This window comes from Dasypus novemcinctus, chromosome 3, assembly GCF_030445035.2.
Source record: "Dasypus novemcinctus isolate mDasNov1 chromosome 3, mDasNov1.1.hap2, whole genome shotgun sequence".
Lineage (NCBI taxonomy): Eukaryota > Metazoa > Chordata > Mammalia > Cingulata > Dasypodidae > Dasypus > Dasypus novemcinctus.
The window spans coordinates 177,150,099-177,177,379 of NC_080675.1; the positions used below are offsets into that span (position 1 = coordinate 177,150,099).

General features: G+C 41.8%; 1 protein-coding gene across 1 annotated transcript; it reads left to right on the forward strand.

The window, feature by feature from the left end:
- The first annotated feature begins 3,328 nt into the window (after window positions 1-3,328).
- On the forward strand, window positions 3,329-13,119 carry BCL2A1 (BCL2 related protein A1). The gene is made up of 2 exons (XM_004480670.2): window positions 3,329-3,929; window positions 12,844-13,119. The coding sequence occupies exons 1-2, from the start codon at window positions 3,510-3,512 to the stop codon at window positions 12,949-12,951; spliced, it is 528 nt and encodes a 175-aa protein (XP_004480727.1). The 5' UTR covers window positions 3,329-3,509; the 3' UTR covers window positions 12,952-13,119.
- The last annotated feature ends 14,162 nt before the right edge of the window (window positions 13,120-27,281 follow it).

Below are 27,281 nucleotides of genomic sequence, written 5' to 3' on the forward strand. Positions count from 1 at the left end.
GCTGCAGAGTTGCGCATTGAGATTGTAGATCCTTTCTCTCTTTTAAAAGAGAGAGCCATAACTTTAGATCTGCACTGGGGTCTAGGCTAGTGGGGGGGGAAGCGGGGGATGCATATGGGGATGGGCGGAAACCAACAGAGCATTCTTCAGCCTCAGGGTTGGAGTTATCGGAATCCATACACAGGGCGTTAGGGTTTGGATTACTAATAACTCTCCTCCTCTGATTAGGGCCAGCTCTTCCCTTAGAGCAAGGGGAAGGGGCACTCTCATCATCGCTATCTATTTTAATAGACACCGAGTCTGAATGGGGGGGTGGTATTTAGCAGGACTTTTTGCCAGGGGGATTTAGACCTGTCCTGTGCTAGGAGTTCCTCGCCTTTAGCAACTACTTGTGCAGCCAATATGCTGGTGTGGCGGATCGCGAAGAGGTCATTGATAACATTTCAGTAGAAGAAAGCAGTTACGGGAACTCTCTCAGGGCCAAAGATTTTATAAAAGTCTTGTAGAGCGTCCCCAACTCTACTCCACCACCTTTCATTTATGGTCCCTTCCTGAGGAAGCCACGGGCAGACTTCTCTCAAAAATCTAAAGAATTCTATTAGCTCCTTAAATTTAACCTTTATTCCTCTCGCCTTTAACGCCTCTCCGAGGCTCTTAATAAAAAGTTCGTGCTCACTCATTGCTTGTCCCATATTCGCCGATCACTTACCGAGGCTTCGCAACTGGGAGGCAGGTTCCCTCGCGGCATCCTCTTATTACTCTCTGATTCTCCTTTTTGATTTCTGGGTGTTACACTTGGTCCAGCCGGACTGTCTGTCGGCGTTCCTCACTGGATCCCTCGTTTTAGGTCCCTGTGTTCGGGCGCCAATTGACCCGGCCCACAGGTCAAACGAACCGGCACCTGAAAGAGGGAGTGGGGATTGGGGGACGAGAGGTGAGAGAAACGGAGACAAGACAGGATTCTGATCAAGTCTCCGTTTATTGAGGGTAGAACATCAGAATATATACTAAGGGGAGGGTATTAGCAGGGGGTGATAGGCTGATGAAGCGGCTCTTCCATATAAGGCAATAAAATGCTGTTACACCACTTGCTGTAGGTTGCAAGTCTTCAGTGCTGGTCATGACTTCAGCATCTTGTTGCGCAGGCGTGACACTTTTTGCCCGGGAAACTGGGGAAAGGGGAAGAAGAAGGCGGAAGCACAGGGGTGGAGTAGGCGTCCTTATGAAAACCGCCATGTTGCTGGAGACCGCAAATGCACGGAGCTCCGGCGGCTCCCCACACTCCACCATGTATTTGGTAGCTGCCTTAACTATCACATCATCTGCAAGAAGAGTTGAAATCCACTCCGAAATCCCCAACACTCCTCTTAGCCAGTTATTTTGCCATCTCCAGCTGTTTCTCAGAATTGCTGCCAATGCTAAATAAAACAATAGATTTACATTTCACTTCATACGGTGCACATATGAAGTTTCTTTTTCCTTTTTTTTTTTTTAGGAGGTACCAGGGATTGAACCCAGGACCTTGTACCTGGGAAGCAGGTGCTCACTCACTGAGCTACAGCTGCTGTCCGGCATACTAAGTGTCAGTAAAGAGATGTCTGGGAAGCCTAATTCCTCACTAATCCATAAAAGAGGGGTGGGAGCTGGCATCGATTAGGCCCTGACTAATTAGGCATGGCGATTGGCGCTTTCCGTAGATTATCTCGTTTAACTTAGCATCAACTCTCTGAGGTCGACAGCTATTACCTCATTTTACAAAGTGAACACAGGCCGGGGCTCTCCGAAAGCAATGGAAGAGGGAGCTGGCAGGGCCGGCTCCAGGTGCTCGGCCTCGAAGGCCCTGTTTGTTCAAGTCCTTGCTTTCAGATCCGACGCTGGAACATTTCCCCGACTCAGCAGCCTGAGGGGCATGTGCTGCCGTGAAGCAGGACATCGTTTTCTCTCCATCAGAAGCTCTAGAGTAAGTGAGAGGTGAGACCAAAGGAGACGCTTTCTTCTCGACCTTCCCGTGCCACTGTCCTCCAGTTTCCATGTGCCAAGGGGAGCCCTGGATGCCCCTTCCCAGGCTGCTCTCTCGGCTTCGTGCAGGTGGTGGGGACGGCTTTCACTCAGCAGGTGTAGCCGCTGGGCTGTGTTTAAGACTTTTTGTTTACTGAGGTAAAATTCACGCCACATAAAATTAACAATTTTAAAGTGGACAATTCGGTGGCATTTAGTATATTTACAAAATATGCTAAATGCCACCGCCTCTAACTAGTTCCATAACATTTTCATCACCCAAAAGAAAGCCCTGTGCCCTCGAAGCAGTGCTCCCCACTCCCCTCCCCCACCCGGGCAACCACGAATCTGTTTTCTGTCTTTGTGGATTTACTTATTTTGGATATTTTACTTAGTCTGGCCTCTTTCCCTTAGCATAATGTGTTCAAATTCATCCACGTTACAGAATGTATCTGTCCTTCATTCCTTTTTGAGGTTGGAAAATGTTCCATTGTATGTATATCACACATTTTATTTATTCATTCACCTGTTGATGGACATTTGGACCATTTCCACCTTTTGGCTATTCTAATAGCAGTACTACAGACATTAGTGTAGAATTTGTTTCAGGAACTGGTTTCCGTTCTTTTAGGTATATATAAAACTAGGAGCGGAATGCTGGGATGTGTGTGTTTTAGTTTTCTAGGCTGCTGCTCAAGGCAGGTACCGTGGAATGGGGTGGCTTAAATAATGGCAATTTATTACCTTTTGGTTTGAAGCTGAGAAACTGTCTAAATCAAGGCATCATCAGGGCAATGCTTTCTTTCCCAGAGACCAGCTGCCGGTGATCCTTGGCTCCTCTGCCACATGGCAAGACACATGGTGGTGACTCCTGCTGGTCTCTCCTAGTGTCGTTGATTTCGGTTTCTTGCTGCCGTTCTCTCTCTCTGTCTCTCTCTCTCCCTTATCTTTATAAAGAACTCCAGTAAGAGAATTAAGAGCCACCGTGAATGAGGTGGGTCACACCTGAACAGAAGTAGCCTCATCAAAAGGTCCTACTCACAAGGGGTCCACACCCACAGGAACGATTAAGTGTAAGAACTTGTTTTCCCAGGGTCCACACAGCTTCACACCACCGCCTCTGGCAATTCTGTGTTTTACTCACTGAGGAACTGTCCGACTGTTTTCCCACCAGCAACGTACAGAGAGCTCCAGTTCTCCCCATCCCTAAGACTTTTTTTTTTTCCCCTAAGACTTTTAAAGGTACATTAATTCTTTACAGGAAGAGGAAGTGGCCTCTCTCTGACCCATTTTCCTCTTTCTCATTTTAAACTTTCTCTTTCATACACAGCCTACGCAGCGAAGTGTCTAGGAGGAAGGACACTGAAAGAAATGATGCAAACAGAAATTCCACCAGCCTCCAGATATCGTTATGTGTCACAACCCTGCTGGCTCTATGCGTTTTCACCTCAAACTGCCTCAGCAACTTCTGGTTGAACCAGTTCAAGACTTTACTCTCCATCAAGCTGAAGATGACTGACAGCGAGTTCAGATACATTTACACGCTGGCCCAGGACTACATGAAATACGTCCTGCAGCTACCACAGCTGGAATCGGGTCCAAGCAAAACGTCCAGAGTGTTACAAAACGTTGCTTTCTCCGTCCAAAAAGAGGTTGAAAAGAAGTTGAAACCGTGCTTGGACAATTTTGCTGTTGTTTCTGTGGCAACTGCCAGAACAATATTCAATAAAGTGATGGAAAAGGAATTTGAAGATGGCATCATCAACTGGGGAAGGATTGTGACTATATTTGCATTCGGAGGTATTCTCATCAAGAAACTTCTAAGAGAGCGAATTGCCCCGGATGTGGATACTTACAAGGAAATTTCTTACTTTGTGGCTCAGTTCATAACAGAAAACACAGCAGAATGGATAAGGCAAAATGGAGGCTGGGTATGTAACAATCGTAGTCTTCATACTTCTTTACGTGAAATAGGAATGGACAGTTTCCTTGCTATTTTTTTTTTTAAATCTAAGAATTCTATTTTCCTTGGGTGATTTATTTTAAAAGTTTTTAATTAAAATTTAAAAAGTACTTTCCAGTTCATTTCCAATGAATCCTAGACCTTGGCAGCTGGAAACACTTGTGTTTTCAGTTTTCATTCCTACCAGGACATTTTACAGTAGTTAGATGTATCTTTTCTAATGTATCTTCAGAATAATCAGACACACTATTCTAGGGCTTAGCTTCTGCTAGGGTTGTCATGACAATGCAGAATTACTACAGAAAAGTTAGTATTAGATACTGTTATATTTAGGTATTTTTTAATGCTGCAAAGGACAGGTGTAATTAATGAATTTGCAAAAATTTACACCATGTATATTTTTGCAAATTCATTAATTACAAGTTGAATTTTTTTCATTTTCTAATGTAACAAATTCTGAGCTATTAAAGGTTGTTGATTAAAAAAAAGCCACCACATAGTGAACAGCGACTTAGTAACAAATATATTCTAGCAAGAATCTTTACTCAAGAACTCACAAATAAAAATTCAATTTATTATCAGTTAATATTACTGAGTGCCTCAAAAAAACAAGACCATGTAAGGCCCTGTCCTGGAACTCATGTTGGTAAGGAGACTTCCAAACCTGAAGATATATGTTTTCCTTTATGTCCCAAAATACTTACTATGTTAAAACAATAATTTTAATTAGGTAAGTTATCTATGAATATATTTGTTTTTTTAAATAAGTTAAAACTTCATAGAAACTTACATTCCCATGGGCCTGCTCTCTAACCACCAAAACATATTACTGAATATATCCATAGAAAATATACATGGTACTTTCTTTAAAAATTTCTTTAAATTTTTTATTTTTTTCTTTTAAAAAATTTTAGATTACAAAAAAGTTACATTGGAAATATAGGGAATTCCCATATGCCCCACCCCTCCCCCTCACACATTTTCCCCTATACATAATACTTTTATGCAAAACTTTTTTACATGTATAAATAGTACATGGTACTTATTTTACAACTTATCTTTTTTTCACCCAAGGACATTTAAAACAGTATTTTTTTAAAAAGTACTATTTATATTTGGTTGTATATGAATGCTGTCAAGTATCTGGCCATTTCTAGTTGATGGATATTTAGGTTATTTCCAGAGTTTGCTATTGTGAACAATGCTTCATTGAATATCTTTAAGCATGCCTTCCCTTGTACACTGTGTGTTTCTCTAGGTCAGATACTGGGAGATGAGGACTTGGTATACATATATATTTTTATTTTACTCTATCTCTTGTCCTCCAAAGTGGCTCTATCTAGTCATACTCCTTATCTGCTTATTAGAGTATCCAACATTTCCCCCCACACCAGCTGAGAAGCATTAGGTAGTAGCGATCTGTCAAAATTTCCCCAGTCTATTGGATTCAAAAGTGAATCTAGTTTATTTTATTTTAATTCACATTTCCATTATCACTAGTGATATTAACACTCTTTTCTCTTTTCATGTGCTTACTGGCCATTTGTAATTCTTATTCAGGGAAATGCCTAGTATATCCTTTGCCCATTTTCCTATTTTGTCTTTTTTTGTATTGATTTATAAGATTTCTTTGAATATTCTGGTACTAATATTTTTATAGGTTACAATTATCTTCTGGTTTGTTCACTGTCTTTTAAAACTATAGATGTTGTCAATCATTGTGAAAGTTTTCAGTTTGACGTGATCAAATCTCTGATTCTTTTGCTTAATGTTCTTTGTATTTTCTGTCCTGTTACACCTTCCCGGCATCGTGCTGGGCCTGCCTCCACCACTCCTTCCTTGTGCTTTCCTTGTTCTGCCTGGAACGCTGTCTAAGGCACCTGACGAGGGCTGGGCAAGGCGTGCGAGGTGTCTGGGCACGCGTTCTTCCGGCTGGCTGTGGAAGGCTTCCCTGAGGACTGAGGGAAACGTCCACCACCCCGTGCGGGGCCAAGCGAAGGTGGCCGCGTGTGAGCCGTAGGGAAGCGCTGGAGGCAGGTCTGTGTGGGTGGGGCTGCGGTCCCAGCGCCTAGCGGAGCACCTGGAGCAACAGGCAGTGAATAACTGCTACTTAAAAATTTACCTTCGTAAGGATAACTTTTGTGAACTCCTGGAACTCAGTCAGTGGAGGGTATGGAGCCATCTCTGAGACTTTCTTGAAACGTACTCATCTTTTGGTGATGGAGTGTGACAGCATGAACGCATCCTAAGTGGAGATGTACATACGTAAGTGTGCACACACACAGGCTCACACACTCAGCGTTCACAAAACCCACATGTAGGTTTTTTTTAAATACTTTTTTTTTTAAAGATGCTTGGATTACGTAAATGTTACGTAAAAATTTTAGGGGAGTCCTGTATTCCCCACTCCCCCCATCCCTCCCACATTTTCCCACATTAACAGCAGCCTTCCTTAGTGCGGGCCATTTGTTGCAATTGATGAACACATTTTGGGGCATTGCCACTAAGGATGGATTATACTTTACATTGTAGTTTACACTCTCTCCCGCACATTGCTTTAAGTTATGACAAGATATATAATGACCTGAATCTGTCATGGCAATGCCATTCAGGACATTTCAATTCCCAAGTCCCCAAAATGCCCCCAAATTATACCCATTTTTCTGTCTCCCTCCCCTCAGAATTTCCAGTGGCCACTGCCTCCACATCAATGATAAAAGTTCTTCCATTGCTAGAATCACCATGACTATAGTAGAATAACAGTAAGTCTGCTCTAGTCTGTCATGCATCCCTCAATCCTGAGGATTCTGGGATGGTGATGCCCACTCTGCTTGTAATTGAGGGGGGGCCTAGATCCCACGGGGCAGGTGGATGGGACTATGTAGCTTGCAGGTGCACACTCTCTCTGTTCCTTGGTATGTTGGTTGTCCATCATCATCTCCTTGTTAGATGTCCTGGGTGAGTCCAAGGAACTGGAGAGTAGGTGTTGCTACTCTTTTAAGATTCAGAGCCCAACTGGCACATGGACAACCCAAATATTTAAGTCACTTGGATGTACACCTATTAACTCTAGTACTAACGATAGGTTCAAATAGGAGGGGCGGAAGAGCCATGTGTAGGGAAACCACAAATGAACCCACCTCTGTCACACTGGGGAGCATAAATCCCAAAGCAGGGCTCACTGACAGGAAGCCAAACTCCCGAGCTGCCAGCCCTGCCTGTAGTGTTTGGATACCTCTAGAGCCCTCAGGTGCCCCTCTATTTGAGGCAATATTTTCTCTGGCAGCTAATGAGATCCTGCTGAGACGTGCATAAGTGAAACCTCTGGAATGACCTCCCGACTCACTTTGAAGTTCTTAGCCATAGGAACTCATTTGTCTTTACCCTTTCCCCCTTTTGGTCGAGGTCTTTTTCCAGTTACATTGCTATCATGTAGGTTTTAAGCTCTTTGCTTTTAAATCTAAATAACTTAGGTGGTAGACATGAGAGAAACATTCTAAGATGTCATTTCAATGCAACCTGGATATTCCTCTCCCAGTTTACATGGGACATTGATTCTGTTAATTACAAGCAGTGTTTTTTTTGAGCCAGTACAAAATTGGCATGACAAATCGATATCTTCTTTTCATAGGGATGTTAATAATCTGTTCAAATGAACAAACTTACTCTTGAATGGTTCATTTCAGGGGGAAATATCATGATCACATGCCTATGCTAGTAGAGTCATGAGAAGAGGCAAAGAGTAGAAGAGGCATTTCACAACTTTATCAACCTCCCATTTTCTACCCTCCCGAAAAGCACTCTCAAAAAAAGAAAAACCACCCCAAAAACCATTGATCATAAAGCACACAATCTACTGCCCTATCAGTAGTCATTCATATTTGCTTGACATTGGCTCCAAGTGAAAAAAATCCATGGCAATAGTGAAAGATGAGAAGATGGTTTTGCCTATGGACTGAGAATACCTAGAATCTGACTGAACTTTAAATAAAGTGCCAGAGATTTTGTGAAAACTTTTGTATCCATAGTGTAGTGTGTAGGGGCAACGTAGATATTAAGACTGCTGACTGAATTAGATGGGCTCATTTCTGGGTTCTGGACTTGTGACATGAACATGTTACTTGACTGCTCTAAGCCTCATTTTCTTCATCTCTAACATAGGAAGAATCATGCCACCTATCTTCTAGAACTGGCGTAAGGATTAAAGCAGTATATTTATAAAGCACCTATTACAGTTTCTGCAAATATGTACTCAGTGCAAGTTTAATGTTATTGTTATTATTGCCTCATTTCCACTGAGCAAATCAGATTAAATATATTTAATCTCTGTAAATTATATCATCACCTGCAGTTAGGTGTTAGTTACCATCTAAATCAGAAAGCAAAAAACTGCCAGGTATGCCAATAATGGGAATTCATAATCTCATTGCTCTTTCTCATTTTTGTCAGCTTGATTTGCTCCTTCCTTCCTTCCTTCCTTCCTTCCTTCCTTCCTTCCTTCCTTCCTTCCTTCCTTCCTCCCTCCCTCCCTCCTTCCCTTTCTCTCTCATTGGCTGGTTTTCCCACTCACTAGAGGTGAAAGCCTGGCAAGTTACTGAAGTACCTTGAGACTCAGATTATATTTATATATTATACCTTAGAAGGGCAGTTAAAGGATTAGAGCAAATTTCTTGTAAAAGTGCTTTGTAAACTGTCAAATACTATACAACTATGAGGGTTACATGGGAAATTCCAAGACGTTTAAATATGCAATTCTTAAAACTACTTTAATTCTAAAAGAAAGCCCCTTTGAAAGCAGGGACGTACATTAAGGCTTGGTGCGCTCCATGTAAGCAGCATAGTAAAGCCTGGATCATGACATTTCGACCATGAGAGTTTTTATGAGCCTCTTGCTCAACATAATGGTCTTGCCAACTTAAGGTCAAATGAATGGACACGCAGAGACAAGCAGATGACTGACTAAGCATTAGGTTTTGCAAAGACACTTCCAAAAGATGGAAAGCTCTAGCAGCAGGGTGATAACAATCTCAGGTGTCCTCATATACCCTAGGATTAAATTGAGGTGTTTTTTGGGGAGCAGGGAATTCTTACATTTCTTCTGAAATTTAACTTGAGATTTAAAAATCACTTATTGAAAGATAAAGTGAAACATTATTCAAGTCACGTAGAAATGCATGATACTGACAGAGGAGTTGGAGAAAACCACCTCTTTTTTCCAGGCACAATCTCTAAGTGCCAGGTCTCTAAGCTCGGGTGCCGTGCTTGACTCCTTCTCTCACACCCCAGCCACCGCCCTCGAGCCACCATCCTCCCAGCAGACCACGGAGCACCCTCTCCCAGGCTCCCAGCTTCCATGCGGGCCCTGCCATGGTCTGTTCTTCACCTCGCTGCCCAGGACCTTTTAAAAACGTGAATTAGATCATGCCCTGGCCTAATCAAACCTCTCCGAGCCAGCCCCTCACTCCTGGAACAAAAAGCCAAAAGTCCTCACTTCTCGGAGACCTCCGGGATCAGGTGCCTGGCCACCTCTTTGGTCCCGATTGCTGTGACTCCTCCTGTGCTTGCAAGCACCCTCCACTCTCAGGGCCTTTGCATCTCTGCCTGGAATAGCCCCCCTCCGGAAGTTCTCATGGCTCCTTTCCCCCGTCACTCAGGTCACTGCTCTGCGGGTACCTCCTCCAGGAAGCCTGCCTTCATCACCCCATCTAAGATAGTACCACTGCCACTCTCGACCCTGTGACCTTCTCTGTTTCCTTCAAAACCGCTATCACGACCAGCTATCACATTACATATTTATTTGCTTATCTGTTTCTTGTCTGTCTCTAAGATGAGAATTTAAGATTCAAGAGGGCAGGGATCCTGTATCTTTCGCTCATCATTGTTTCCACTGCTTAAAACAGTACCTGGCAGGTGGTCAATGCTCAATAAACATTTCTTGAATGAGTAAATGAACCAATAGTTTCTAGAGAAGTAGGAATAACATCACGGTATTTGCCTATATCTTCTATTTTATTTTTTTATTTTTTTAAAGATTTATTTATTTAATTCCCCCCCTCCCCCGGTTGTCTGTTTTCTGTGTCTTTTTGCTGCGTCTTGTTTCTTTGTCCGCTTCTGTTGTCGTCAGCGGTACGGGAAGTGTGGGTGGCGCCATTCCTGGGCAGGCTGCCCTCCCTTTTCACGCTGGGCGGCTCTCCTCACGGGCGCACTCCTTGTGCGTGGGGCTCCCCCACGCGGGGGACACCCCTGCGTGGCAGGGCACTCCTTGCGCGCATCAGCACTGCGCATGGGCCAGCTCCACACGGGTCAAGGAGGCCCGGGGCTTGAACCGCGGGCCTCCCATGTGGTAGACGGACGCCCTAACCACTGGGCCAAGTCCGTTTCCCTGCCTATATCTTTTAAATATTTTAAAGGCATGATTTTCTTTGGATCAATATGTTGTATTTTAGGCTTTCTTGAAACCAAGGTAACTGAACTTAATTAATTACTACCATTCCCAGAAATAATCAGCTCTGGGTATTCCTTGTTAAATACCTCATTATTGACAGGATATCAAAGCCCTATTTGTATATTCATTTTTATAAAATAGTTTAAGATATGAACAGCATTATTAGAGGAAAGATTTTTGAAAAGAAGAAAAGTCACTCCCATCACTCTAACATATCCACATTCAGATTTTATATGCAATTACGATTAAGGTATACATCAAAAAATTTTAAAAGTAATATTATATTATAAATTTTTAACACTGCCTCACATATTCCATGTTAATATTTCTAATGGCTAAAGAATATTCCACCAGCTTTATGCGACATCATTTACTTAACCAATTCTCAACTGTTAGACATTGATGCTGTTTTCAGTTTTCCCCTCTTAGAAATAATGCTTCAATACTGAACATGTGTGTGCATTTATCCCACATTTTAGAAGACTGACTTATGATAAACTTCTAACAATGGAATTACTGGTTGATAAGATACGAGTATAATTATGATATCTATACACACTGGAATACATATACTTTCCAAATAGATTGTATCAATGTAACAATGCCACAAGGACCTTACCAGCACTGGGTGATACTATTAAAAATAATTTTGAGGGTTTAATAGGTTTAAAATAATATGAATTTTAAAAGTTTAATAACAATAAGATTGTATTAAAATGTGAATTATTGTTAGTGATGCTGAATTTTTTCCCATTTACTTAATGATTCATGTCTCTCTTTTCAATAGCCTTTGCTATTGAGTTTGATGATTTTCTCTTATAGTTGAATGAACTCTTTGATGGTCACTGTAAATATTTTCACAGTGTGCTGTTCTTTTTAGTTTTTTATAGTTTTAAAAAAGTTTTAATCTTCACATAGCTGGATTTGTCATGGTTTCCTTTGTTCACTCCCTTTATTTTAGAAGTTGAACGTGTGTAAGTTACTGACATGGTAACTGCCCAATCCTAAGAGACAATGATGATTGTCATAATAATGAAACATCTTTTTAGAGTACTTCATTATACTTGCCAAATACGGGGTTAATGAAAATACTAAGAAGGGGAACAGAGAAGTGGAAGCACACCTAGAATGTACGGGGAATGTGAGTGCGCAAGGCAGGCAGGAAAGAGGAAGAGGGGGCCCATTTCCTCCTCTGCTGCGGCAGAGGGAGAGCAAGACGCCACACGCAGGAAGGAGGTCAAAGCTGACTTTCTTGGGTCATCTTCCAAGTACAGTGGCCCTGCCCTGATGGGTGTGACTCGGCTAGTAAAGAGAATTCCAAGGCCTGCAGAGCTCCCCAGTCTCTTCCAACCATCACAGAGCTATGCTCTGCACATGATTTAATACTAGGCACTCTAGGCTATGGACTGCTTGAAGCCATCCTTGTAACCCCAGAGTTTGGAACTTGCTAGATGGAGAGCAAAGGTTTGATAGACGCACATTAAAAATAATATTGTAACTATTTTCTAATCCTTTTGGTAGTTGGCTGGAAATTTATGGTTGATAGATGGAATAATGTAGAGGGCAGTGTTTGCATTCCAAGCCAGCCCAGCACTAAGAATTTGGGTAACCTTCTTAACTTACTTATTTTTTTCTGGGCCTCAGGTTCCTCATTTGTAAAAATAACAGAGGACATCGGGCTGGATGACCCTTTTCAGTGCCTACTCTAATTACTCTATAATTATAGATAGTAAATTAATTAGCGACAGTATCTAGTTCAATAGATTAGCCTATTTTTTTAAAAGTATATCTGATCAAAAAGGAGAATGAAATGTAATAGAAACAATCAACTGATTTAATTGGGATTTATTGTGAATCCTCATTATTCTTAGTACAATGCAGTTTACAAACACAAATACAGCTCAGCACAATGCTAGACCATTGAAAGAGAAAGAGGAAAAGCGACACTTCCTGTCCTCTGGGGCTGTGCTGTCCAGTACTATCACTTGTGGCTATCGAGAAGGTGAAATGTGCCTTGTTCATATTGAGATGTGCTGTAAGTGCACTATAGATATTGAATTTTGAAGATTTGGTACGAAAGAAGGAATATGAAATACCTTTATTAATTTTTACATTGTTAAGTGTTGAAATAATACTTTGTATATATTAAATTACATATATTTAAAATTAATTTTGCCTATTACTTTTTACTTCTTAAAATATGGCTTCTAAAAAATTAAAATTACACATGCAACTTACATTTTATTTCTACTGGGCACTGCTGCTCTAGAAAGGTCTAGAATTGAAGATCAAGAACAATGATGAGAATGAACAGAATAAAACTAGTCAAAGTACAGAGAAGATGAACTATTTGTATTATTTAAACGGATGTTTCTTTTATATTCCAATAAACTTAGTTGCTGCTGATTTTGAAAATGTGAAATTTGTTCTCTCATAGGAAAATGGCTTTGTAAAGAAGTTTGAACCTAAATCGGGGTGGCTGACGTTTCTGGAAGTCACAGGAAAAGTCTGTGAAATGTTATCTCTCCTGAAGCAATACTACTGACCAAAAAGGACGTCCATATTGTGAAACCTGCCTGATTAGTGACTCTTCCAAGAAGTATTGCCAACACTTCTACTTTTAAATAAACAACATGGATGATGCAATGTCCAGAGTTACAGACATTTTGTCTCCATATTCATGAATAAACTATGCATTTGTCTTATGTGTCAATTGTGGCCTAATTATTTTTTGGTTCTGCCTGGAGGTCTAAGCAAAAGAGGAAAGCTCAGTACAAGGGGCAGGTGTTGAATTCAGGGGATAAGAGCAGAAAGGTGGGGGTGTCTTTTCTGACCCACGGCAGACTCTTTCCTAAGGGCATGCCCCCAATCACCCCAGATTGTTTCTACGTCCCTCGACTAGACTGCAGAGTGGGTGAGGCTGCGGCCCACCCTCTCTAGACTCCAGCCCTCTCTAGACCCCAGTGCCCGGGCTGCCCACAGCCTTCCACTGATGTCCCGAGATCAGCTCAGCGATAGGCTGGCTTGAACAGGCAGGCGACGCAGAGCTCTACGAAATAAAAGGACAGAGAGAAAGACACGAGAGAGGAGATAAAGATGGGACCAGGGGCCTCACAGCTTCTGGAACAGAGAGCCTCGACCTTACTTTCCACCTCGTATTTATTGGAAACTACTAAGCAGCTGTTTGCTATCAGAACTGCAACATCATCTACAATAATAAGCAACAACTGCAACATCTACAATAAGGCAACAGCTACAATAGAACAGGTGCAACATTTAAATGAGGAACAGGTAATTATTGTCCCACACGGATGCTCTTCCCTGGCCTGCCTTTTGGGGTGATGATATAGCACCCAGATATATAGGCTACTCTGGGATGGTTTGAACAAAGACAGCTCAATAATTCAATGTTGAGCCAATTGTTCCATTTTTTATTGAAAAAATGGCACAAGTTGGAAAATTTTATCTTTTGTTAGACTCTGTGCTCCAGTTTTTAGGTCAGCAAATTTGATTAAAATATGGGAATACTGTACCTTGTTTTAGAACTTCACATCCTTCCTTTTCCTCCCACAACACATTGTCTACCCCTCTGGGGCTCGCATTGCCTTTTCTAGGAAGTTGGTAAGAGATAATAAAGACATCAGAGCCCACGTGCATTTTCACAGGGTATTTCACGTAATTAACCTTCACCTCCTAGGTGATCTGTTTGTTTGTTTTGTGGTTGTTTTCAGGAGGCACTGGAACTGAACCCAGGACCTCCCGTGTGGGAAGCAGGGGCTCGCCCTCTTGAGCCACCTCTGCTCCCCAGTGAGATTTTTAAGAGTGGACATTAGGAACTGGGGCAAATCAGTAGGGGATTTTTTTTTTTTTGGCATAGGAAACATTGTTATTTTTCAAATCACATCTGAGAGGCTATTACATAAGCCACCTGGGGTTTGTGCCTACTAGGGCCTGAGTAGAGTCAGCATTTTCTTTTAACTCTTCCTGCCACATTTTCAGCTCTCCTCCCCACCTCTAACTGCCTTAAATTTTAATTCATCTTTGACTAGTCAGAGCTAAGTGCTGGTCACAAATAGTCATTAATGGACTATTAGGAAGTATGTATGTGGATACTGCTACCTGGAAAATATTTGCACAAGAAACCACAAAACATGGTATTTATACTACGCTTGCCTCTAACAAAGCGACCCTGAGAAATCTCTTTTGACTTGATTTGTGACCTAGACTTTCAAACTGTAGTTCACCGTGTGTTTTGTTTATTACGTTATTTAAAAAACTTTGTCTTTTATTTTTAAAACCTTAAAAATTCTTTGTTTTTTAATTTATTTTTAATTTTCTTTTTCATTTTTTAATTTCCTTCCTTCCTTCTTCCCTCCCTACTTGAAAAAAAAAAAAGACTTTTATGAACCTCAATTCTTAACCTCTTGCCAAACACAGAAATTAACTTGAAACAGATCATAGAACTAAGAGAAAGTTAAAGGCATAAAAGTTCAAGAAGAAAATATAGTAGAAAATCTTCACAACTATATTGGCAAAGATTTCTTCGAACATATAAAGCTGAATCACAAAAGAAAAATTGATAATTTAGATCTCATCAAAATGTAAGAAAAATCTACTCTTAAAATGATACAATTAAGAACTCAGAAAGAGGTATGTGAATTATATCTCAGTAAAGTTGTAAAAACAAAGAAACTCAAAATGGCAAGCCACAAAGTGGGAGATAATATATGTCACTCATATTTGACAAAGGGCTTTATCCAGAATATATACAATCCTCTTACAACTTAGTAACAAGACAGCAAACAAGCCAATGTAAAAAAATAGTCCAAATGTTTGAAGAGGAACTTCATATATAAAGACATACAAATGGCGAATACACATGGAAAAGGTGCTCCACATCATTTGTCATCAGGGAAATGCAAATTAAAACCACAATGAAAGGCAACTATACATCATGCCAGAATAGCTAAAATGAAAACGATTGAGAACACTAAGCTTTTGGGAAAGATGCGGAGCTATAAGAATTCTCATATCCTATTAGTAATAAGGCAAAATTATATAGCCACTTTGGAAAACAGTGTTGCAATTTATCATAAAGTTAAACACAACATTTACCATAGGACCTAGCAATGCCACTCCTTGGTGTTTAGCAAAAAAAAAAAAGAAAACATGCTCATACTATTCACAGCAGCTTCATTCATAATAGCCAAAACAAAAACGAAAAAAAAAAAAACCCTGGAAACAAACCAATCAGCAACAGGTGAATGGATAAAGAAATTGGGACATACCATATAATGGAATATTACTCAGCAATCAAAAAGGATGAACATCTGACACATGTAACAGAATGGATAAATCTCAAAAACATTACATTCAGTGACAGAAACTAGTTCCAACTCTAGAAAAGATGAATCTAATGCGACAGTGACAGAAAGCAGATCAGGAGTTGCCTGGGGCTGGGGTAAGGGGATTGATTGGAAAGAGACTTCAAAAGGAGTGAAAAATGACTGAAAATGTTTCATATCGTGATTGCGGTGGTGGTTATGTGGACATATAAATGTGCCATCAAAACATGCATTTGGTTATAAAGTATTTCTCAATGAGGTTGATTTAGGAAGAAAGTTTTTGTTTTTGTGAAAAATGAAAAATACTCATTATAGACAGTATAAACCATAGGGAAAAGTGAAGAACTACAAAAATCAACCCCAATACTGATTTCGAGTGCAATGTTACCCTTGACACAAAGAAATGTGACTTTCTTTCTCTTGTCTTTTAAGAAGACTTTGTCATTGTCAGCTAAAACCACACTGGCTCCCTGCAAGGTCCGCCTGCACGGTTCTTTCCCCGCTCTGTTTCCCCCACTTCTTTCCTGCGGTCTCCTTGGTGGCCTTCTCTGGGACTTTCCTCCAGCCAGGCCTTCGCCTCTGCCTGCCCTGCTCCTCCACCTCCTCATCTGGCTAGTGCTCACCGGGCCTTAGATCTCAGCTCAAAGGCCACTTTCCCAGGGACTTTCCCGGACTCGGTAAATTCTCCTGCTACAGCCTCTCAAAACACCATAGTCTCGGCTGCGGTATTATATCAAATGATTTTTAAAAGCTATTGTGGTAGCATTTATTTAACACTACATGTGCCATTGTAACCACTTTGAAGCATACAATTCAGGGGCATTGATTACATCCACAGGGCTGCACAGCTATCACCACCATCCAGAACCCAAACTTTTCCATCCCCCAAACAGAAACTCTGCACCCATTAAGCAAGAACTCCCATTCCTCTCTCCCCCCTGTCCCTGGTAATATCTGTGTCTATGAATAGCTAGAAGAGTGTAGATATTTCATGGAAGTAGAATAATGCAATATTTGTCCTTTCGTGTCTGACTTATTTAACTCAGCATAATGCTTTCCAGGTTCATTGATGTTGTAGCATGCATCATGTATTGTAGGAATTGAAAGTCAACATATGTTAACCCAATGGCAGTAAGTTTGGAGAAGGCAGGACCCATGGTTGTTCTGGTCATGCTTTCATCTCTAGTGCCTAGTTCAGAGCCTGGTGTACAGTAAGAGCTAAATATTTATTTAACCTATAAATGGACAAGGATTAGCTGTTTTGTTTTTGCATAGCAACTGAGGCTGGCTGACGTATCTCGTTCTCAGTAATAGCGTGGATGAGCATAAGGCTACCAATTATTAGCTGTCTTCTGCCTGCTAGGAACGTTAGATATGTAATCTCTCTTCGTTTTCGTGGAACCCTGTTGGAGTAGATATTATCCCCATTTTACTGTTAAAGAAACAGGATTACACCCGGAAAGACACTTGCCAAAGTCGTAGATTTTGGGTGGTTGGGTCCGAGGCATGTTGAACTCCAGCCCACGCTCTTACTCACTGCCCTGGCCCACCCCTTCTTGCAGCACTTCTTCCTGATCTTAGGGTGCTGCCCAGACTTTACTTCCTTCCCCATTTCTTTCACGAGTTGAAACTGCCTGTGATCGCCAGCTGGGTGAAGCTTCTATTTCCCCACTGAGGGTCAGGGCTCCCCCTGGCCAGGTGGGTCTTTCCCCTTCACATTTCCATGTGCAGCCTTCCTGTCAGCCCACCGCCAACTGTAACTGGTGGGCACTATTTTGGATCTGACACCTTTTCGCAGATGATGCAAAGGTGCTGGCAGGGAAATGAGGCTTTGTACAATGCCACGGAAAATGAAAATAAAACCAACTGTTTTCGCCAGAATTAGTAGCTGTGTGGTTATTTCTGCTTGAAGATGCTGTTAGGGTCGCATCATCAGGGTGGGGCATGGTTAATTCATTTTTCCATGGTGTTGGCGCGTTTTCCCTGACTCATCGGCCTCATGACCAGCATTTTCAAGACAGCTGATTGAGCCTAAGGCTAAAATTCGTTGCTGTAACAGAATAAACCTAACAGGCTTACATGAGAACCCAACCCATGACCACTGTTTCTCTAAAATATTTTAGAGTTGAAGGCAGGTTACTACCTGATTTGAACAACAGTGTATATATAGGAACAGTTTAGTCTGATAAATACTTGCAACACGATTATTTTGACACAATTTAATTCCTGTTGACCTTGCTTTCTATCTCACTAAGAATAGATGCAATTAGAACTTCCACATATTCTCCCCACCGGATCTCACCTACCCTGTACTTCCCTCCTAATGCAGTGACTAATTTGTCCTGAGGCCTACCCCTACAGTTGTACATTAGACTTTGTCCCCTACTGCCTTTAAACCACTATCTCTTCAGCTTCACCCAATTTTCCCTGCTCTACTGTGTGTGTCCTATTAGCACACAAACATGCTGTAATTTCTCTTATTGTAAGAATAAACAAAAGCGAACAAAACACATACTCTCTGGGATACAACTCTATTTTTCTGCTCCCCTTCATAGAAAAACTCAAAAGAGTTGTCTACACTTGCTGTCTCCAATTATTCTCCTCTCATTGTCTTTTGAACTCTCGTCAGTCAGATTTTCATCTTTACTGCCAAATTCAAAATTAATTCTCAGTCCTCGCCTTTCTTGGTTCTCCTCTTTAACCGGCCACTCTCTCTCATTCTCATTTGACATATCTTCCTCATTAACCCAAGGTCACTTCCCAACCCTAAATAGTTGAGTGTCCCAGGCTAGTCCTTGGCTTTCTACTCTTCCTTACCAGTACTCACATTCTGGAGCTCTCATCTAGTCTCATGACTTTAAGGATCAAGCAAATGCTGATGGCTCCCCAATTCTTATCTCCGGCGAGACCACATCCCTGAAGTCTAGGCTCCTATCTCCAACTGCAGACCTGGCATCTCTCTACTTGGATGTCCAACAAGCACACTAAACGACTCACTGTGTCCAGTTCTGAATATCTGATTTTTACCCCCCCAAACATTTAACTTCTACACCCTTTACCATCTTAGTGCAATCCATCAGGCAGTACAATTTGGTTCTATCATCAAAATATACCCAGTATTGGCAGTGGACTTGGCCCAGTGGTTAGGGCGTCCATCTACCACATGGGAGGTCCGTGGTTCAAACCCGGGGCCTCCTTGACCCGTGTGGAGCTGGCCCATGCGCAGTGCTGATGCATGCAAGGAGTGCCCTGCCATGCAGGGGTGTCCCTGGCGTAGGGGAGCCCCACGTGCAAGGAGTACGCCCCGTAAGGAGAGCCACTCAGCGCGAAAGAAAGTGCAGCCTGCCCAGGAATTGTGCCACACACACGGAGAGCTGATGCAGCAAGATGACATAATGAAAAGAAACACAGATTCCCGGTGCCACTGACAACAGAAGCGGACAAAGAAGATGATGCAGCAAGTAGACACAGAGGGCAGACAACTGAGGCGGGGGGAGGGGGGGAGGGGAGAGAAATAAATAAATAAACCTTAAAAAAAATATATATATATATACCCAGTATTCAACCACTTCTCACCATCTTCACCACTACTACCCTGATCCAAACCACATGAAACCTCTTGTCTAGGTCTCCTGTCTTCCAGTGTCTGCAGGAACCACTCTCTACAGTTTATTCCCAACAGGCAATCAGAGGGATCCTGTAAAAAGTATGACAAGTTATGTCATCTCTCCACTCAAAACTCTCCAATCGTTCTGACCTCAATCAAGCTAAAAGCCAAAGTCTTTACAATGGCCTACTGTTGTGGAATTTAAGAGAAATTCAATTATTTGAGTATAGAGAGGCCAGGACTCAGGAATGATTTTGAGAAGGAAAAATGGTTTATTGACGGCCGACCGGACTCGGGAGCTTTCAGTTTGAATCCCGAGCCCTGAACAAGATTTTCAAACGTCTTTTATACAGAGAGGAAAGGCCAAATGGTCCCTTTGTTTCAGTTCTCAATAGGCTTCAATTAGCATATATCTTCCACATCTTAGGTAAGCTTTTAGCATGGACTCCAGACATTCTAGATAAGCCTTTAGCATATTTGGTTTTTGCATTTCCCCTAAATACCCAAAGTTTATAGCCCTTGCACTGTTAAACATTTCCCCGGGACTGGAGCCGCCGCCACTGTCCCTAAGGGCAGGACTGCAGCCTCCCGCCACTGTCCCTAAGGGCAGGACTGCAGCCTCCCACCGCTCCACACCCACAAGTCAAACAACTTAGTTATTATCTCTGAAGAGACACAGAGCCCTCCACCCATAGCCCACATCACTACAAGTCCTCACACAATCTACCTCTCCTCTGAACAATCTGACCTCGTCTCTGTCTTGTTCAAGCCACCTCCCTGTCACTGCTTGAACATGCTATGCGTACTGTCTGCCCCCCAAGGCTGAAGCTTCTTATATTCCTCTGAGTCTCCTTTTCAGGATCTTGATTTTTGCCTTGGAAAGTATATGACTCCCGAGGATAAAAGTCTGAGGTAACAAGGGTATTGATGACTAGACCAGGAATTCCCACCCCCAAGCTCACGGAGCTCTCTGGAGATTCAGATCCCTAAAAAGCTTCGCATTCAGACTTGCAGGTAGAGGGGAGTACAAATGCTAGTGCTCTGAAAAATGCAATCCTTGATGGAAATGTAGAATATGATTGTTGATCTCTCGATACTCTCCACGGTTTAGAGTCAATCCAGAAGACTCTTTCCCCAAGAGAATCAAAATTTTTCTAAACTGGACAAGGCTCTTTTATTGTTAGAAGTTGTGTCTGGGGGGCACAGCCACCCAGATAGTCATGGACACACAGGAGGACGATGCCACCAAGGCCAACAGAGGCCCCTGACCGATAGCACCGTCCCCCGTGGCTCTGGGGTTGCCCGCACTAGTGAGTCCTAGGTGCCCTTTATTGTGTCCTATTGCCTTCACCTGTGCTGATGTCCAGCCAGCTGCTGGGGGCATCTTCAGCTTTCCTCTACTCCCCTGCCCTTATTCAACCAAAACTTGAACAAGTCATGGCAATTTGGCTCCTTAAATCTCTCTTAATCCATCCATTTCACTCTTTCTCCTTAACTGCTACCCTAGTCCAGGCTACCGTTACTTCCTCAACCACCGCTGGCGCCTTCATCTTGGTTTTTTCGCATCCATTTCTGACCTGTCCCATCCCCTTCAGCACATTCAGCTGAGCCAGTATATTAATCTTAACATGTAAATGTGATGTTATTCTTTGGCTTAAAATACTTCAATGGCCTTTCATTACTCTTAGAAGAAAAACTCAAATTCCACAAAACTCTGTGGCACACTCCCTCCTCACTTGAGCGTGGACTGGACTTAGCAACTTGCTTCTAGAGAATGGACTATAGAAAGGGGAAAGAGAAAAGTAACTTCACTGTGGCTGAACCAGCAAACGCTACTTTGGCGTGACAACCAAGGCTAGCATCACGAGTGAGAAGTCATGCTGATAGCCTGTGATAGGATGTGAACAGGGTACTTCCCCTCTGCAGTCCTCTCCTCCCAAATCCATAACCCCAGTCTATTCATGTGAAAACATCAGAGGAACCCAAATTGAGGGATATTCTGCAAAATGCCTTATAAGGGCTCCTCAAAACTTTCTAGGTTATGAAAAACAAGGAGAGATTGAGAAGCTGCCACAGAGCAGAAGAGACTAAGGAGACAGGACTATGAAATGTAATGTGGTGTCTTGGATTGGACCCTGGAACCAAAATAAGAACAGAGGAAAAACTGGTAAAATCTGAAGAGAGCCTGGTATTTAGTCAACGGCGCTCTACCAATGTTGGAGGCTTAGTTTCAACAAGTGTGCCTTAGTTTTGACACAGTAATGCAAGATGTTAATATTAGGGGGAGTTGGGTGAGAGGTACAGAACTCTGTACTATCTTTGCAACTTTTCTATAAATTTAAAATTACTCCAAAATAAAAAGTTTATCAAACAGACAAGCGTGCAAACAGCTCTGTGTTATTTGTACCTTACTCCTTCAGCCTCATCCCATGCATCCTTCCTCCTGCCTCTTTGTGGTCTAACCCTTCTGGCCATCTTTCATTTCCTCTAATATACCATGCTGTTTTTCTCTTCAGGGCCTTTGCACATGCAGTTGTTTCTTCCTGGAAAACTCCCCAACCTTCCGATCTCCCTGTTCTCACTCACCCTCTCACCTAGTTCACGCTTACTCAGCCTTTAGCTTTCAGCTGAGATGTCACTTCCTCAGGACGGGGGAGGTGGTGTGGAGGAAGTGGGGGTCACCAGGCAAACCTCCTGCTCTGTCCACACGGAGACAATGCTCTGTGCAGGTTGACTCTATGAGGGTTTGCACGAGTGTTTTACTTCTCCCTGAAAACTGGCCGTCCGTTCATATGTCAATCTATGGCAGTGCTCCCCCAATTTTAATATGGGTACAAACTACCTGGAGATCATGTTCTTAAAAATAGTGCAGTTTCAGCAGGTCTGGAGAGGGCCTGAGGCTCTCCAGTTCTAACAAGCACCCAGGTAATGCTGATACTGTTGGCCCATGGACCACACTCAAAGTAGCAAGTATTGGTGAACGATGACATCTTGGAGTTCTGGCAAAATTAATTTTAGGTCTCTAAAGGTAAGGGTGAGACCATGGATACAAGTGGATTATTCAGTATTTTAGCATTGATGATAGAAACTGTCTATTCATCTTTGCTGCCCCCTCTCCCAACGTACCTCTTTTCTACACGCTTACTCAGTAACTGTCGAATGGAAGTAGATGCAAATGGTGAGGCCTCATGGCAGGGGATTATTGGGTTTTCCTGGTGATACTATGACTTTTTACCTTTCTTTTAAATTTTTAGGATAGCTCCCTATAACTTAGAGCTAAGGAAATCACTCTTTTCTGAACCCTCTCTAATTTGTCATTTCACTCTGGGGCCAGGGATTGAACCTGGGACCCTTATGTGGGAACCTGGCGCTCAACCACTGAGCCACATTGGCTCCTCTGAGTTGGCTTTTCATTTGTTTCCTTGTTTATTTTTGTTTTCTAGGAGGCACCAGGAACCGAACCCAGGACCTCCCACATAGGAAGCAGGTGCTCAAGCACTTGAGCCACATCTGTTCCCCTGACATTTCACTCAAAATGTGGCACAGTACTCCAGCGATGGTTTGATCAGTGAAGAGTGCAGTGGGCTTTCTTCTCGTGCCCTGGAGTTCCCTTAGTGGCCTGGGATTTTGTCAGCTGACTCAGTAGCTCTCCCACCTAGCTGGCTTGTAACACAGCCATCACTCACTAACCCGCAATTGTCCTCTGAGCACCCCGACACACCAGGCCAGGGCTGAGCACAGGGGATGCAGCAAACAGTAAAACATGGTCCAGGCTCATTGTCTGTTGGGCAAATAAAACAGCTGGTAAAACACTGTGGTGGCAGTGAGGTATGGTGTAGAGATCTTTGGTTAGAATCCCATTTCTTCCACATAGTAGCTACGTCAGCTTGGCTAGACATTTATGATCTCCAAACCTGTTTCCTCTTTTGTGTAAATATGGCAATAATATCTAGTTCATAGTTCGTAGTGAGGAATATAGGAAAGTACGTAAAGAATTTAGCAAATAGTAAACTATATAAATGGTAGCTATCATCACGGGTATTTTTCTAGTCCAGATGCTCCCCTCTCATATTCCATTTTTTTTTTCCATCTCATACTCAACAGCCTTATGTTCAACCCCAAGAACCCACCCACACAATTATGCAGTTAAAAACTATTGGATACTTTGTTAAGGAGAGAAGTAAAAGAGCTTACATCATACCCACACTGCAAAGAACTGAAAAATCCTTAGACGTTTTTGTTCTCCAAAGTCCCCCTTCCTAGCTGTGCTGCTTCCAGGGACTTTTCTCACTCCCTCTCTCTTCTCCAAATGCAGGGGAAACTAGCCTTGCCAGGGCCACAATTCTCTTTCCATCTGAGTCACTAACCTCCTACTGTTCTCTTTGAGGAACCATAGAAAGTCCTTTTCTCATCTTATGCACAGCCATTTAGGGACCATCTTTTTATCACTTCTACGTTCACTCTCTATCCCAGTGGCTTATGGAAGTATTTCTTTAATAATAATAATAAAAATAATAAAAGAGTCATACACTTGATTCTTAACCTAGGAGAAGTTCTGGTAAATAAGCTTTTCTCCATCTCAGTGTATCATGAAATCTGCTATGCTAAGGGATCTCTGGAAGCAACACTGCGGGAGTAAGAGGAAGGAGCTGGCAAGGCAGTCTGGACCAGGCGGAGGGGAGCCTTGTGCCTGATCATGAGAACTTTTTCACTAACGGCAGTTTTTAAAAAAATAATATTTTATTGAAGTATATCATTCATACATGAACATACATAAATAATAAGTGCACAGTATAAGTAGTGAAGTTACAAAATAAATATTCATATCAAGAAACAGGGCCCCCAAACAACACTCCACCACCACCCCTTGCATTGCTGTGAAACACTTGTTACAAACCATAAAAGAGCATTGTATTTATTTGGGTAGTATTAGCAATTTGGGTAGTATTACCACTAACTATAGCCCATATCTTACATTTGGTGTATTTTCCCCCTACTCACCTGATTATTAACACCCTGTATTAGTATGATATATTTGTTATAGTTCATGAAAGAATGTTCTTATATTTGTCCTGTTAACCACTGGATTCCCTGGGTTATACATTTCCATGCTTTGTACAATCCATTCAAAGTGTAAACTCAGTGACTCTCATTTGCATCACAGAGTTGTGCTGTCATCACCTCAGCCAATTTTAGAACATTTTCATCACTCCAAGAGGAAAAACCCCATATTCCCTTATACTCCCCTATTGTTTTCCTTAGAATTGATATAATATCTTCTTTGCCATTGCTGCAAAAATATTACAATATTACTGTTAACTATCATCCATAAGTTACATTAGTTGTAATTTTCTCATGTATCACCATATTCTTAGCACTTTGTAAAAGAACATTCTTATATTTATACTGTTAACCACAATCGTCATTCACCACCGAAATCACTATTTTACACAGTCCCTAGGTTATTCTATAGCTTATTTCAAGTGACATTTACATCTACAGCTACTCTTTTCAGCCACAATGACATTTATAAATCAGCAGTGTTAGTTGTACTCACCATAATGTGTTACCATCAACTCTAGTCATTTCCACACTTTTATAATAATTCTTACTAAAAATTTTATGTACATTCAGCATTTTTAAAGATTTATTTATTTATTTATTTATTTATTTCTCTCCCCTCACCCCCACCCTGGTTGTCTGTTCTCTGTGTCTATTTGCTGCGTCTTCTTTGTCCGCTTCTGTTGTTGTCAGCAGCACGGGAATCTGTGTTTCTTTTTGTTGCGTCATCTTGCTGTGTCAGCTCTCCGTGTGTGTGGCGCCATTCCTGGGCAGGCTGCTCTTTCTTTTCTCGCTGGGTGGCTCTCCTTACAGGGCACACTCCTTGCGCATGGGGCTCCCCTACGTGGGGGACACCCCTGCGTGGCACGGCACTCCTTGCGCGCATCAGCACTGCGCATGGCCAGCTCCACACGGGTCAAGGAGGCCCGGGGTTTGAACCCTTGACCTCCCATGTGGCAGACGGACGCCCTAACCACTGGACCAAGTCCGCCGCCTACATTAAGCATTATCTTCCATTCTCAACCCACATTCTATTTCCTAGTAACCCATACTTTAGAGTTTACCTCTGTGAGTTTATGAATATTAGTGAGACCATTCAATATTTGTCCTTTTGTGTCTGGCTTGTTTCACTTAGCCTAATAAATATCCTCAAGGTTCATCCATGTTGTCACATGCATCCCGATTTCATTTCTTCTTACAGTTGAATAGTACATATACACTATATATATAAAATACACACACCACATTTTGTTTATCCATTCATCAATTGATGGATACTTGGGCTGGTTCCATATTTTAGCAACTGTGAATAAGAATGCTACGAAAAACAATGTGCAAATGTCAGTTCATGTTCTTGCTCTCAGCTTTTTTGAATATATTCCTAATAATAGGATTGCTGGATCTTATGGCAGTTCTATATTCAGCTTCTTGAGGTACTGCCAACCTGTCTTCTACAGAGGCTGCACCATTCTATATTCTCGCCAACAGCAAAGGAGTGTTCCTGTTTCTTTACATCCTTTCCATCACTTGTCATTTTCTGTTTTTTTATAATAATGGCCATTCTATAAGGTGTGGAATGGTATCTTGTTGTAGTTTTGATATGCATTTCCCTAAACAACTAGTGATAGTGAACACTTTTTCATTTGCCTTTTGGCCATTTGTATTTCCTCTTTGGAAAAATGTCTATTCAAATATTTTGCCCATTTTTAAATTGGGCTGCTTGTCTTTTTATTGTTGAGTTGTATGATCTCTCTATATAACATGAATATTAAACCCTTCTCAGGTATGTGGTTTTCAGATATTTTCTCCCATTGAGTAGGCTGCCTTTTTACTTTCTTGACAAGCTCTTTTGAAGAACAAAAGTATTTAATTTTGAAGAGGTCCCATTTATCCGTTTTTCTTTCGTTGCTCATGCTTTGGGTGCACTGTAGCTGAGGAATATGCTTTAGATTCAGGAAATGAGAATCCTCCAATTTTTGTTCTTCATTTTAAAGATATTTTTGGCTATTTGGGGCCCCTTACCCTTCCAAATAAATTTGATAATTGACTTTTCCATTTCTGCAAAAAAGGCTGTTGAGATTTTTATTGGGATTGCATTGAATCTGTGAATCAGTTTGGGTAGAACTGGCGTCTTAATAATAGTTTTCTAATCCATGATTACAGAATGTTCTTCTATTTATTTAGGTCTTCTTTGGTTTCTTTTAGCACTGTTTTGTAGTTTTCTGCATACAGGTCTGTGGGAAAAAGAGTTTAGATGGTATTTGAACTTTGTATGACCTGTTCCTTATTGTAAATGTTACACCTGTTCTATTGTAGATGTTGCAGTTGTTCCCTATTATTGTAGATGATGTTGCAGTTCAGATAGCCAACAGCTGCTCAGTAGTTTCCAATAAATACAAGGTGGAAACTAGGGTTAAGGCTCTCAGTTCCAGAAGTTGTGAGTCCCCTTGTCCCATCTTTATCTCTTCTCTTATGTGTCTCTCTCTGTCCTTTATTTTGTTAAGTTCTGCATTGCCTTCCCTTTGAGCCAACCTATTGTTGAGCTGATCTTAGCAACTGGTGCCCAACATGGGGCTTGAAGGGAAGAAAGCTTGCAGTAACTGGTGCTCGAACAGGTACCCAAAGGGAAGAAGGATTGCTTCAAGCAAAACTAAAGTGGTTGTGATGGCGCAGAGTCCCGAGTGGTTTGGAAAGCCTTCGAAGTCCTTGAGGGTTTACTTGTATTTATTTCCCCAGGAGATGGAGAATGTACTGTGTGGATACCAGTTTGTTGGACAAAGCCATACCATGAACGCCAAGAAATGACAAAAGTTCCTGAGGAACCCAGAACCTCAGGTCATGCAGATGGGGAGACAGACGCTG

Coding starts and splice junctions, on each gene's coding strand:
- BCL2A1 (XM_004480670.2), top strand. CDS start 3,510: ATGACTGACAGCGAGTTCAGATACATTTACACGCTGGCCCAGGACTAC. Junction 3,930..12,843: donor TAAGGCAAAATGGAGGCTGG/GTATGTAACAAT, acceptor GTTCTCTCATAG/GAAAATGGCTTTGTAAAGAA.